The 14671-nt window shown below is 46.6% G+C and overlaps 2 protein-coding genes across 3 annotated transcripts in view; both read right to left on the reverse strand.

Annotated features, from left to right (window-relative positions):
* Positions 1-974: 974 nt before the first annotated feature.
* LOC143166939 (protein FAM83D-like) lies at positions 975-7350 on the reverse strand. Its single transcript, XM_076351820.1, has 4 exons — positions 6898-7350; positions 3857-4024; positions 2814-2938; positions 975-2452 (listed from the first exon to the last, which is right to left on the reverse strand). Exons 1-4 carry the CDS (start codon positions 7348-7350, stop codon positions 1498-1500), a joined length of 1701 nt encoding a protein of 566 aa, XP_076207935.1. The 3' UTR covers positions 975-1497.
* A 5234-nt stretch (positions 7351-12584) lies between these two features.
* PPP1R16B (protein phosphatase 1 regulatory subunit 16B) overlaps positions 12585-14671 on the reverse strand; it is a 62734-nt gene continuing 60647 nt past the window's right edge. For both annotated transcript variants that reach the window (XM_076351930.1, XM_076351931.1), the window contains exon 11: positions 12585-14224. In XM_076351930.1, the coding sequence (XP_076208045.1) occupies positions 13703-14224 (522 nt within the window). In that variant the 3' untranslated portion in view covers positions 12585-13702. The remainder of the gene's footprint in view (positions 14225-14671) is intronic.

Consider the following 14671-nt stretch of genomic DNA (forward strand, 5'->3'; position numbering starts at 1 on the left):
CACTGCTCAAGTAAGTGATCCAGCAAGCACAAGCACACACAGTACCACTAAAAAATATTCAGGTAATGTCTCTGCAAAGCAACTTAACCCAAGATCCATTTAATATTGGAAATATTTTAAAAAAATAGACCAGCACTTCTGCTCCTCAAACCAAGTTAGTAGTGGATAAAGGATAAATAGAGCAGGAAACAGAATATTTCAGATAGGACAGTTTAAAGAGAAAAATGGTTTTGGTGGGGTTTTTTTCCACTCTTAACACTTACTTGTACAATAATATTACCAAACATGACCCATAACATTTTGTAGTGCATTTGTCAGTTTACTTTTGAACAGGGGCTTTGTCACACGCCCTCGGTGATTGTCTCGCCTCTTAAGTTCACTCCAAAGAAGGAAGCTGTTCACAGGTCTTTTAACAGAAGCAAGATGGTTCAGACATTCCTAAGCCGAGCCAGAATTGGAAGCTCATTTTACAGTGCTAAGACTAAAAGTCTTAATTCTGTGTAACAAGTTGCACAAGAGACAAAGTTCTTTGAAGTCATTCCAAAAGAGAAGTACAACAGGTATGCTGCAGCAAGACATCGAACGCCAGATATCACCTCATCTCCCACTCACAAGCACAAAACCCAACGCTTCAGCAATACATTCCCATTAATAGTCTTACATACAGCTCCGACATACCTAGCTTTTAGTTCCAAATACTATGCCCAAATACTGAATGGGTACAGCTATCTTGGAGTGCTAAGTTGCTACCTCCTGGTCTTGGTTTTAAGAAGATGCTCTTCTGAGGATGTGTATATGTACACACACTTATATATACAGATATATATATGTATCTACGCAAAGGCATGAGAGGATGACCAAACTGAAGAGCTAGTTAGCTCAGTCCATTTCAGAAGGCTTAAACAGTGGAAAAAGGATACAGTTGAAGATAAGAACCTGCAACTGCTCCAACAGACCCTTTACAACTTTAGTGGAAGAGTGATGTATATCTCTCCAAAGTCAGACTTAGAATAAAATTAGCATTATGGCTCTTTATAAAAGTTGTTTCCCCTCATGCCGAAGATAAAGTAGAAATAAAAGCCAGTATTAAAAAGAAAAAAAAAATTCTAGTATACCTTGATGTAAAGCTAAATCTCCAAAGCCACTCTGAGCACAATCAGTCCGACTCAGATTTTTCCACATTTACCATGTTAAATTAAAGCCAGAGCATCAGCAACCCTAGGAAGCAGCAGTAAGTTTACTTTTCAGGTTAAACATCCAGAATTAAAATGAACCTTCACCACTAATGCATGTAAGAGGAACATGCAAGTAGTTGCAGTATAAGTAAACCCCTCTTTTTTTATTGCTTGAATTGCATAGTATAAAACAAAGTGCTGGAGAGTGATGTACACATGTATTAAAAAAGTAGAAGTGCCAGAAGGAAGTGGAAGAATCGGCAGGTACAAAGTGACTGCAACTTGAGACTGGAGCTTTTGCGTTCTGCGTTCAGTGCAGTAATCATTTATTCAGAGAAAAGAGGGAGACGTCCCGGAGGCTGCGCAGGCTGGCACTGATGTCGCGCCTCTGTTTTAGATTGCATCTGCCGGTGTATTGGGTCATGTAGTTTACAGGCGCACGTCCCCTCCGGGATAGGATATCCACCATGTGGCTAAGCTTCGACCTGATAGTGGAGTAGTGGAATTGCCTCTCTTTATGCAGTTTTTGGAAATAGTCTGCCCTGTGACTGCTAGAATATTCAAAGGACCGGAGAGAAGATAGTGAGCCAGTAGAGCTTGCAAGAGAGCACTGCGATGACGACGAAGACAGTGATCGCAGACTAGAACTTGATACAGCCTTTCCAGACAGAGAAGATCCTTCTTTTGACAGCTTTCTGTGAAGCAGGGGTGTTTCTGTGTACTCATCTTCCTTTGTCTGTGTCACTGCAGTCTTCAGCAAAACTGAAGTCTGAGTGCCCATCATTCTAGCAGCGAGAGAAGTCTGAGTGCCAGTTTCTGCCGTTACAGCATGGGTCTGCGTGGCAGCATTACACATGGTCACCACAGGCTTCTCTTCCCATGGGCCAGTTTGAGTCGATGCGCTTTTCCGTTCCACCGTGGCCTCTTGATCGCTGAACCACTCCTCTTCACAGAGGGAAGAATGCCCCAGGTTACAAGGTTTGCCTCCAGGAGTATCTTCGGCCTGATCTAGTTCTTTCAACAATTTCTTTGGAGTACTAGACAATCTGGCAAATTCTGCTCTCAAGTTGCCTTCCACGGTATATTCTTTAGGGGACTCTATTCTGCTCACCAGGTGATCAAATATCCCACTGTTCCTGCAGCTGGACGGCCGCTTAGGGTTGATGGGCATCGACTGGGCATAAAGAATCCTGAACTGCAGGTCAAAATGTTCAACCACTTGACCTGACAACAGCAGCAAGTTACTGCTGTTCAGCTTCCCATCGGACCACGTGAAACTATTGAAAACAAACCAAGATCCACAGTTAATCTCCAGTGCATTTCAACACGTACGGTTACAGATAGCAAGACTCAGCTTAGAAGTGCTGTGCATAAGGAAGGCAAAAGTCAGACCATTCACTCTCTCTTCTTCAGGAAGAGCTCTATTTAGCCATGGCCAAGTGCTTTGCTAGCAACAAGTTGTGCAAACCAGTTTTCCAAAGCTGCTTCCAGGTTTGTGTTAGTCCCACTTAGACTCAGCTAGTCCACTTGCCATTGGCATTCATTAGTACCAGGCACAAAGCAAAGTTAATACATCCTTCTTGCAGAAACTCCCCCTTTCTATAGCTTCATCAGGCACCAGCAGACCCCAATACTTGCCTGTAGGAGCCCGTTGTCACTCTAATGCCATCAATTAACATGAACTTCTCATGGACTTTCCCAACAATTTTGGCACCCGACCTCATATAGTAGGTGTTCCCAGTGAGGGTTCGAACTCTCATCAGCTGTTTCAGAAGAGAAGGGAAAAATTAACATCAGATTTAAGTTAACTTCCAAAAAGTTTTGATTAGCAATTCTACCTAAAAACAGCTACACACACTATGGAAGATAGGAATGAAGTGAACTCCTCACACTGTCTGGATGTGAGTCTTATTAGTTACACAGTGCTTAATTTCTGTTATATTAGGAGAATCAAGCTGGAGAGAACAACTCGTTCCTATGAATTACTGCCCACAAAGCGAGGAGTGCTCCCCATCCAGAGAAGCTCTCACTAGGGTGAACACAAGCCTGTCCAAGCCAAGACATAACACAGTCATGTCAGCTTATATTGAAAGGAATTAAGTAAACCACCTGGGTCACATCATCCAAACCCTTTTAAAAGAAAGCAACTATGCCTTAGTGAAGAAAAGAGATGTTACCAAAGCTATACCACCCTTGAGCTTCCTGTGTTTCTGTTTTCCTTAGTAAGCAGTTCCTTGAGCCAAAGAATGAAGCTACTTGGATCTTGCAGAATTAAATGCTTGAAAATTGCTGCTTCTTCAGGACAGGGATCACAAGTGCATGCTCCACCCAGCACACTGGAGAGCTGCACAGCGTGGCTGTAGCTCCTACATGTAGGTAGCATAGGGTAGGAGTAGATATGCCTTTTCTACGTTGTTTTCACCGAGTTTGCGAGCAGTTTCACATGTTGGATTAGAGACTATACTGAAACCATGCAATACTGAGCCTTGATCTTCAAGAGCTGAGAAACATTTCAGAAAACCCCCTTTTATACCAGTTATCAAACAGAAAAGACAAGTCTTTCAAGAGAGTCTGATGTTTTATAGATGTTTTGTTTTATATGATGTTTTGATATCCATAACCGTTAACTGTACCACAAAAACTAAAAACAAACCCCATACCCACGCATGCTTAGTACTTACGCTTTCCTGCTCAGGACAAACTCCTAAGTTCTTGCACATTTCCAAGAAATGGGGTAGGAAGTCCTGGTCAAGAAGGATATAGACAGGGACTTTGCGGTTGTTATAGGCATCCTGAAGGTCACCAAAGATATCAATATCTGTGAAGGAATCCATCACAAGGGCAATCACCTGCCAAAAAAAAAAAAAGCGACAACACTTGTTCAAAGGCTTTATTTTAACACAAGGCCAGATCACTGCCTCCCCCAGCCGTTTCTCCTGGTGCTATCATCAAGGCCAGACGCACGTTTCTTTGTCCTGCTATATAGGCCCTGGCAAGTTATAGAAGATTTCTATATTCCCGCAATGTTTCTGTAGATTCACTGTGCCCTGGAGTGCAAAGCATAAGCCTGAAGAGGTTTTTCCCCTCACGTCTGCTGCTGCTTTTGTACGCTTTCACAGCCTGCTCTCCTACATAATGCCCTGTAATCTGGCCTTTTGGTAACATCGGGGAAGCTATCACAGCAGAATCAGGAATCCAGATAAGCCATCTCCACTCCTGTGCTCCCAGCACGGCATACCTGCTACAGATAGCCACTGCCTGCGGGAGAATTGGCTCAAATGGCCTCTGTGCTGTCACAGCTGGACATCTCACAAACCCCGATTGATTTCTCTTTGTGTGGTAGGAAGGGAATGCTCTCCCTATATAAGTTACCAAGAGATAAACTAGTTCTGTGACGTTTTTCACCATTTCCAGACTCTTACTAGATGTATTCTGACTTTCCATCCCGTACCTTCACAAGAAATCCTTCCACTCACTCAACAGTTCTTTACAGAAGGCAAGTCTGACGATGGGAAGATTTTCTCTCAATGGGCCGAAGACAAGACAACAGTCCTACATTTATGAACAACCTCTCCAGCCAATTCAGAGCCGCATCGCACACCATTTCGGTGCCAGAATTCTCACCCTTCAAAACCAGGAACGCACATCCGTGCGGGGACACAAAGAATTTGGATTTATGACTTACTTTTCTATTCTCTTTCTTTTAGACCAGCATTGAGGACAACAATCATACAACCGCTGCAGGTACCTGGCACCTGCCCTTATCAGATAGAGAAGGCATCCATGCACTGCTGCAACACACCCAAGGTGTATATGCATGCAACATAACTGCTCTGTGTGTGGCATTGCCTGTACTCAGAGGAAACGTTTCCCACAGGAACAGGCTAAGCTTTGCATTCACACCTGTGCCCTGCTCCCTAAGGGATTGGCTCCGTATGGATGAGTTCTTATGTATAACACACACAGACACGTTGGTATTTCTAAATAAAGTTAGTTTATGCTTGTGCTTCTTACGTGTCTCCTGTGCTTTTCCCTAACCTATCACTTGTCTAAGTGTCAAAGGAACATAAAGAAAAATAAGATGCTTTTGACAAGACCACATGAGTAAGAAAATAACCCCTGAAAACAGAACAATTCACACTAAACCCTTTGGAAACACTGGTGCCTTCAAATGACTACTCAGTTAGCAGCACATTTGAGTTCTAATCCCAGAATTAGCAGCTGAAGAAGAAACACACTTTTACTCAAAATGAGCAAGAGTACAGTTATGTTTAGAGGAGAGAGAGAAAGCCCTTTCTCTGCACTCATCCACTCAGGATAGTGGAGGCAAGAGAGCAACAATGTCCCCTTTAGCCACCCAAGCTAACCGCATTTGAGCGAGCTGAGAAGAAACTACACAGCATCTGAAGTTTTCCTGTTCCTCACATTAACCCGAAGAACTCAGACATGATTGAGCAACATCGCACAGCATCTGATATTCAGTAAATTATAGGGAATCAAAGTTTCTCTCCATTCTGTGTCCATAAAAACGCTCCCTGGATCAGGCGTGTACACGGCAGCGCAGGAACAGCTTGCCTGGCTCTTGGCTCGGTGCGAGGGAAGGCGTTTGGCAGGATGCTACAAGCAAGAACATTACAAACAAGTACAGCTTTTTGGAGAAACAGATGCTTTCATGACTTTACTCAAATCGCCAGACCGGTCCTTTTCAGGTAGATGAGAACAGCGCTTCCTCTGTGACCGTTTCTGGCAAGAAGCCCGTCATTCATGTCATCCTCACACACGCCCTAAGCTCCTGCGCTCCGAAGCAGGCAGGGACTAAGCTCGGTTGCTAATTCAGGGTGTGCCATGTGCGAGCACAAGTTACACACAGAGCCAGAGGTTGCTTCACCTGGCCACCCGAAGAGGAAGCTAGACATTTAAATTTTAGCTAAGCCAATTGAACGGCTGCTAACAAGAAGGGTGGTTCCCTCCTGGGGGTTAGAGTTGGAGGCTATAAACTCGGGTAACATAATGAGTTACAGAGAACAGTTACAAGTTACTACTCCGTGTGATTTTTTAAGCCGTATTCTGCATTGGATCAAAACCATCTACTCCTGTAGGAGGGAAGTCCTGCTAAGAGCAGGTCTGCACGTTACTTAGGGGCAATTAATGAGGAGAAAGAAGAGAAGGGAAATATAATCATAGGGTTACCTCTGTAGGTATCATTCTTTTATAAGAAAGGATATGACACAAAATAAGGCCTCTAAGGGACAGTAGGAGGTTTCTGCAAGCAATCTGTCTTGCAGAGCACATCAGTGAGGAACCTGGAATAGGAAACCTTCTGCTTTGAATAAGAGGAAGATCAGCTTGAAGCCAGCGGGTGGTTTGGCCACGAACAGCAGCCGCGGTGCTGCATGCAGTACCGAGGGACGGGGAACTCTCGACCCACCACCCCTGGGAGCGCGCAGCATATTCACGGGTGCAGCATATAGACGGACGCTGTTGGGATGAGAACCAGTCGCTGTGTATTCACCAGCTTGCCCTCCTAACAGGGCTTTCTTTACTCGACAGGGGGTTTAAAGCCACTTGGCTTTAAATACGCATTGGTTCTGTTGCCGGTTTTCCCTCCGGTTCGCTGACCCGCTGGAGAAGGGCCCGCGGCAGGGCGCTTTCGGGGGGCGCTGCCGGCAGAGCCCGCACCCCCGGGACTCCCGGCCGCTCCCCGCCGCCGGCGCGCACTCACCTGCCGGGCGGAGCGGATCTGCCGCCGCACCGCCTCCTTGCAGCCGTAGATGCTCTCCCCGCAGCCGGGCTGGAAGTGCGCCTCCACCCGCGTGAGCCCGCGGAAGGCGCCGCTGGCGAAGCCCGGCCAGCCCAGCTCCAGCGCCGGCGGCTCCAGGTCCGAGCGCTCGGGGAAGTAGGTGAGCGAGGAGGCGTCGAGGGAGGCGCCGAGCGAGGGCTCGCCCGCCGGCTCCGGGCCCGCGGCGGGCGGCAGGGCGCCCCGCGCGATGGCCTGCACCTCGGGCTCCGAGAGGAACGGCGGCAGCTGCTCCCGCCGCAGGAAGGCCCGCAGCGCCTCGGGGCCGCCCGCCACCAGCTCCTCCAGCGCCAGCCGCTGCGCCTCGCTGTACGGCCCGGGCGGCCGCGGCGGCCAGCGCCCGGCGCCCTCCTCCAGGCACTGCGACGGGTTGGCCATGGCGCGGCCCGGCCCGGCCTCGGCAGCGCCTTTATAGCGGCTTTGAATCCAAACAGCGCCGCGCCGCCGCCGCCAGTGGGGGAGCCGCGCCCCGCCCCGCGCCCCGGTTGGCTGCGGCGAAGGCGGCCCGGCCCCGCCGCCCGGCCGGCCCCGCTCCAGCCGGCGCGGGCCGAGGGGAAGGAGAGGGGCCGGAGAAGCCGTTCCCCGCCGCGCTGGGGCCGGGGGACCGCGCAGGCCTGTTAGCGCCCGGCCCTGGAGGCCGCACGCCCCGGCGCTCCCCTCCGCAGGCCGCCGAGGCCCCCCCTGGCTGAGGCGGCCGTTTCACAGCGCCTGGCCTCCGCCCCGAACCCCTTCCATGCGGCTTCGAGGCCTGACACGGACCTGCCCCGTGGCCAGCCCCGGCGGAGGCCTCGGCCCTCGCCGTTCCTCTCACCCGCCGTGTGCTGCTCTCCCGCCAGGCGCGTCAGGGAGGGTGAGGGTGCTTGTGCCTTCGCCCGAATCAACTCCCCCCGAGAAGGACCCTGTTAACGAAGCGCGTTGACGAATGCCTCGGACACGACAAAATCCAGGACAGGCAGTTAAGGTTTTGGCCTTCCTGCTTGTCCCCATCAGGAATTACTGCTACCTGCTGAAAAACAGACGGCTACACCTACCGACTGCCTAGACTTACTCTTCTAGACAATTCCTGGCTGTACTTAACGGTTGTAGGGGAGGCAGAGACAGATATTCAGGCAGTCCCAAAATGTAAACCAATTAAATAAAACTCAGTGGCATTTTTCTGTATTATTAAAAGAAATTTAATATAATTTTTAAATTAAAAAATTCAATCTCTCTATTAAAGACACTGAGTCAGGTGCTAATACTGTCAGACATACCCTTTTGGCATGAGTTTTACATACCATTTAAGATTTTATGCATTGCTTCAACATGTTAAGAAACCATCTTTTCATACTTACAGTAGCAATAAAGTCAATTCCGTACAATATCAAATATCCTTTTTTTAAAAAAAAGTTTTAAATATATTAGACTCTGATTGCCAAAATGCCATTTTATACACAAAGCTGCTAATACAATATACAGTTCTTACATTATTTTTTTTCACATAAAATACATTTAATCAAGTTTTATTTGTACATCGTTTACTACTGATCGATGGAATTAGGAATTATTGCGGAAGGCTTGCCGTCGTTTGTTAATATCCTGTCCATGCAGCAGTCACACCGAGCTGTACCAGGGTTACCGACACCACTGTAGCCCATTCTCACACTGCAATCTACAGGCTGAAGACGTAGAGGTGGCAATGCTAAGGCTGCATCTGCACTGTTTTAAAACCCGTATCTGTCCTCCAGCTGCGGGTGGAGATAATTGCATTGGTGTAAGTTTGGGAACAGGTATCCTGAGCAGAGTCTCCTCTACTACAGCTTCCGCAGTTGAAATATAGCAAAATATTCTAGGTCATAATCGTGCCATGGCAGATGTTGCCTGAAGAACCCAGCGGTACTCGAATTGTGGGGGGGAACTGAGAAGTCCGTTACCAGTTTGGCCAACATGAAAACAGCAGAATAAAGCTGAAGAACAACCGGGGACAACAAATTCTGTTGTACAGCCACAAGCAAAACAAAAGAAAAATGTAAATACTAGCTGTGTTCTGTAGTAAGAGGCTAGACCGTGCTACTACAAGCGTGTTCCGGACTCTGCCTGTAGAGAACTGCTATAACAAAGTAGGTCAACGCTATTTGTTAAATTAGAATGAAGACCCTCGGCATTTCCTGCCTGTCTATTTAGGAAGAGAGAACCGGTGATCATGAGAGAAATTGAAAGAGCAAATGAAAACTCCAAAATCTGGTATGCTCTGAACTGCTATCCCCTTGCAAAATAGTCTCCAAGTTAAAGAACAGCACAGTTCACATAGTCACCACAAACCTTCCAGAGACTAGTTACTGAGTTACCTTTAGCAAGTATGATAAGGCACAGAAATATCCAGACGCAGGGAGAACACCTTCCAGCAGATGGACAACAGTTCATCCGTGGCTCACTGAAGAGCAGTGCTTTTGCTTTCTTGGTTAAGGTATTCCTCTTTCATGGAATTGCTGATTTGGTTTCAGCAGAGAAGATTTGGGTAAACAGAGCTCCAAGATTAAAACAGAAGGGCACTAAACAGAAGTTGTAATGCCATTTGGGAGTTTCTAAGTGCTTTCAACCCCATGAAGTAAGGCCCTGCTCAATAAAGACCCTTCTCAATAGAGAATTCACTGCCTCCACTGAGTATTGCACTGCTTCGTTATTGCTATTGCCCTGCCATGCGCTTCTCCTTCCCTACCAGGAGTTCCTCACCCATGTGGTTCTTCAACCACACCTGCAAGATGGTACAGAATCACATCAGCTAGAGTCAGTTCTTCCCAAAATTGGGAGGGTTTTAGGATTCTGGAGCACCACAGAAGTGAGACTAAGTGGGCTGAAATCGCATCACTTGGTAGGTGAAATACAGATCCAGGTCTGGCGTCAAACAGATCCCAGCAATGGTACTTAAGCCCTTATCTAACACTTCAGTGCTCGGACTTTCTTGGTTGAGCTCAGTAAAGCAGAGACGCTCTTTTGAGACACCTTTTTTTCTGCCTAAAAAAAAGTCTTTCAACATGGAAAGTAAAGCTGCTCTCATCAACCAGTTAGTTTGCCAGAAACAGCGTGACTTCAGCATACAGGAAGACTTTGCAAGCAGAAGGGTTATTCTCATGTGCAGCTCTGCCTACAATAGACCCGTCAATACATCCACGTTCTCAAATCTTTGTGTAGTTTGTATGAACAACTACAGCCTTCGGCTTACTGCTAACAAAAGTGGGACCCTAATCTGACCTTGAATCTGTACTTAGATGTTTACTGAGCCTAAAAACACTGAGTATAGCATAAAAACCCCCAAATCTTCCTCTAATAAGCCAAGTGCTAGATATGCCAATCACAATATGATTTCTAGTTCCTACAGCTTTCTAGCAATATTAGGATCCAATGAAATAGCCAAGTGCCTTCTGCTATGTACCTCAGAGCTCTCCACTGGATGGCCTTTGAAACACATAGATATAAAAAACCCCCACTATTGTTGTAACACTGCTAAATTTTATAATAAAAAGCCCTATTCCTAGAGGTAGGCTCCTACAATGCACATATAAGAGTATCTATGTGTTTATTATTCCCCCAAAAGCCTGTTTGTCTCTACAAAGCTTACCAGAAGCAGGTTAAATATCCACTTTACAGAATTGCTCATCCGAGACCTACAACCAACAACTCTGCGTGCAGCATGAGCTGCCAGCTCCTTCCCTGAGCATATTTGCCAGTGCCCCACAGGCAGTGACCATTATATCCAGAATGTCACCAATACATAAGCGCAAATCCATTCTAGGTCACTATTCAATCAGCCTTTGCAAGTCCCACTCTGATGCAACTTCAACCCAAATCCAGTGACAGGTTAATACTTGGCATGGCTGTGAAACATATCCTGGAACATTTATCGATTACTGACTCTCTCGTCTGAATAAGAATTGCTTACATTTGATCAGACGCCACTAGACTTCAGTGAGCATGTGAGCTTGCAGTGCTAAAGCCAGAAGAGCTGTCTTACAGCCAATTTTACAATTACAATACAAAGTCCAATTAGGGGGATGTTTTGTAATCTCGAACCTGTAATATCTTTTGCCTGATAGTAAGTCAATTGTTGGTTTGCTCAAGATCACAGCTAGAGTGATGAGTTCCTGGAGTTTTACATATAAACAGAGTGAAATACCAATGGACTAAAAGCTGTTTGTCTAAAATGGACTGGCTTCCTACAGTTTTAATGTATTAACAACTCTCAGTGAAAGCAAGCCTCAAACTACTTAACACTATTGCATTCAACAGTCTCCTTTTCATTTGCTTGGAGTTCGGTAGGATTCAATACCCTTGATAGCACAAAATTGCTCTGAGAAGGAAAAGGGCCCAACTCCTCCCTCCCTGGGAGGGAAGGCATCAGCTGGCCCCAAATTCTCCACCACCATCATTAGGATGGATGTGGAGAGACAACCCCCACCACCATGGGAGAAGAGAGGCATCTGAAAGATCATCTCTCCCTGTTCAGCAATACCCAGGCTACACCTGGTGTTATCCCAGAAGAATTTTCTTGAGGAAATCAGAAGACCCACTGCTAACCACACACAGATGCGGTGAAGTCTGTCCAGTTACCAAATCATCTTCTTTCTACTAGAGAATGACTTTTAAAATCCCTTAAGGTTAAGTCAAGCACAATAGTATTTTCTAGTCTTATATTTAGCATACACGTTTCAATAATGGAGGAAGCTCAACTTCTCTGAATGTTTCAAAACATACAAAGAAACCCCCTGCCTTTAACTGAACTGGGGTTTTAAAAAAATCAGATCAACCGCAACCATTTTCTAATTTGTTCCTAAAACTGCTGAGGGAAGAGAATTGTATCTTCAGAGTTCAAAAGCGTAAATTGTCAGCCTGGTAATAACCTTCAGGTCCAAAAGGGTTTCCTGCACAGCGTGGTTGTGGTGGTGACACACAGCCACCTCTGCTGCCTCGAGGAGCCGAGAATGAGGAGCCCAGAGCCCTGTATCACAAAATATCCAGCTCCAGAGATGGGCTAGATTTGATGGGGAGCAGAGGGTAGCACTTAACAGTGACTGGCAGCCTAAGTCACTGGATTTAATCCACTGATGGCTTACAGAGACCCAAACAGGCTTGTTTTCAGAGTTTGGAATTTAAACTGCCCGAGAAGACACATACTCATGCAGGCAAATAGTTACAAATACAAAATATTGCAGGGGCAATAGCCCCTCTGTGCAGAAAAAGGGTTGAAGATTTACAGTTACTTCTGTAGATACAACTAGTTAACTGTGGCCAGTTCCTCGGAGCTGTCTCCCACGGGGCACTCTCCTTTCACCTCCCCCAGGTATGCAAAGCCTTAACTTGCTGAAGAGCCAGTGCCAAACCCCCAGGTTATACCACGCTGGTGTTTCTCAGGTAGCCTGTCAGAGCTGACATGAACTACACGAAAACACTGGTGGTGGTGTGCCAACCGCTCTGCAGCAGGGAGGCTTTGCTAAGGACTGCATGGCGCTAGGCGACTCCTTTATACATAGGGGCATTTAAGTCTTCTGACAGCTACTAACCACTGCTAACGACTTCAGCATGGGAGCTGGAAAAACAGACACACGAAAAAATATCCTGCCCTGCTGCAATGTTCAACTACCAAAGCAATGACTTAACATTTATTTATCAGCCAAAGACTGCAGGTTAACGCAAGTGTCATAACATCTAGGGAGATTAGAAACGCTTTCATGACAGTTCTAGATTAGTGTTGGCAAGCCTTTCCTCCTCATCCCTCCCGAGCCCTGTGGTTCTGGAAATCCAGAAAAATGAGAACGCAAAGCACACTGCCCCTAGTATCTGTGTTGAGCATACAGAGTAAATAAACAGAATCAATAGGAAAGTGAGATCAGCAAAAGTCTTTTCAGTTTTAACAAATTAAGAGTCTAAATAGTACAAATAAGATTTTTAAATTACTTATCCCAATATAGACCTTTGTCAGTATTTTATTGCAGTAAAATTCTATTGCCAGGGCCCCTTATTGCAACATCAGTTTTAAAGCCTATTGAGTGAAGCCTGTTCCAGGAAAAGTTCTGCTTAAAACCTGATGGCAGTCTGCAGTGACGAGTTTACATGAGCAGAACAGGACCAACCAGCGGACAGTTTTTGATGGTGAGCTGTCACTGCAAGGAGATAACACCTTGCAAACTTCCTAAAGCAAGTGCAGCATCTATGCTTGCTTGTTGCTCAGGCCCTGTAAGTGCTGGATCCAGCTGTACGGAAAACAGCTCTGTCCACTCTTGCAAACCCCGTGTGGGGGTTGATCTCCCCGCCAGGGTATATGCATCACCCAAGAGTGAAAATTCAGGTCTAAACTGTCACCTTCCAGAAGCCTGGTGACTTACAGCAAGAGGCTCAGATGCAAAGATTTTAATTCAGATCCTTTCTTCGTTCCAAGGCATCTCATGACTTCCCAAGGATGGGGAGGCAGTGCGCCATACCTTCTTCCCCAGGGAGCAAGACTAGGACGACTCTTTTTACATCATACTGATGCACATCCCTTCCTCTCCTAAGAGCCTTGCTCCACCTGCATTACTCATTTAACTGCAATGGAAGTAATTGGCAGGGTAAAGTACAATTCAAGATGAATGAGGCCGCCACAGTCAGGATGTCCATAACCAAGTTCTCCCTTTGGAATGCAAACAACCTGGCCGCTGTGATGGATCCAACCAGCCCACCCACGTCTTGTTTCCTCTGGGGTGAGAAACAGATGAGACTAGGAAATTCTGCAGCACCCATGCACCTTCTCTTCCATTTCCTCCATGGGAGCTTTGAATTTCAAGAGGGGTGGATCACCACTGGACACTGTGTAATACACTGAGGTCCCATTGGCGCTGTAGGGAGAAGTCCTGGATCCGATTAGGTGTGACTTGGCCTCACCCCCATTCTCAGCAACTCCTCCCATGCCACTGCCGAAGTGGGTGCTGAGGAAAGGGTGATTGAGGAGTTTGGCTGCAGCCCGCTGCCGCTTAAGTTCGGAGAGCGTTTGATGGTTATGCTCCTTGTAGGCATCCCAGAACTGCTGTGTGTCAGGGAGCCCGGGGTTGCCGTAGGGCAGCATGTGGCCTGGATTACTGTCGGGGTCAGCGTGCATACTCCAAACGTCCCCGTTGGAAAAGGTGTACTGGTAAGTGCTGGCAGACGCCATGAGTCCATTCTGGAGGGGGATTTCAGAGTCACACTGGGTGCTTTTGTTTGCTAACTCTGGAAGGAGGGAAGAGTTCTCCAGCACTGAATTCTGTAACAAGAAGACATGAAAGAAGAGCATCTTCCCCTGTCCCTCGTAACGCAGTTCATCCCTGTGACAACTTCCTAAGCCTGCTCACACTAAGCCCTTCCACCAGACAGGTACTGCAGCACAAACATTGAACTGACCCACTAACAGGACCCTATAATGCTGTGAGCCCCAACCAGGAGCTGGCTCCCAACCAGGAACATGGAACGTTAACTCAGAAGGACTCACTTAAAAAAGAATATAGAGAGATAAGCATATTAATATAACATGACAATAACTGAATTAAAAACAAGTAACTGCAAAACAAGATTACAATTCTTTTGTGATTACCAGTTTGTTAGCTGTAAAGGGAAATGCACACGCTATTTTTTCTGAACTTCCTGGTTCACTAGGGCCGTATCTCAAAACTATGCAGCTGTAAATCCAAAACAGTCTTTCCACATGAGTGGG

This window comes from Aptenodytes patagonicus, chromosome 14 (genome assembly GCF_965638725.1).
Source record: "Aptenodytes patagonicus chromosome 14, bAptPat1.pri.cur, whole genome shotgun sequence".
In the NCBI taxonomy this organism is placed as follows: domain Eukaryota; kingdom Metazoa; phylum Chordata; class Aves; order Sphenisciformes; family Spheniscidae; genus Aptenodytes; species Aptenodytes patagonicus.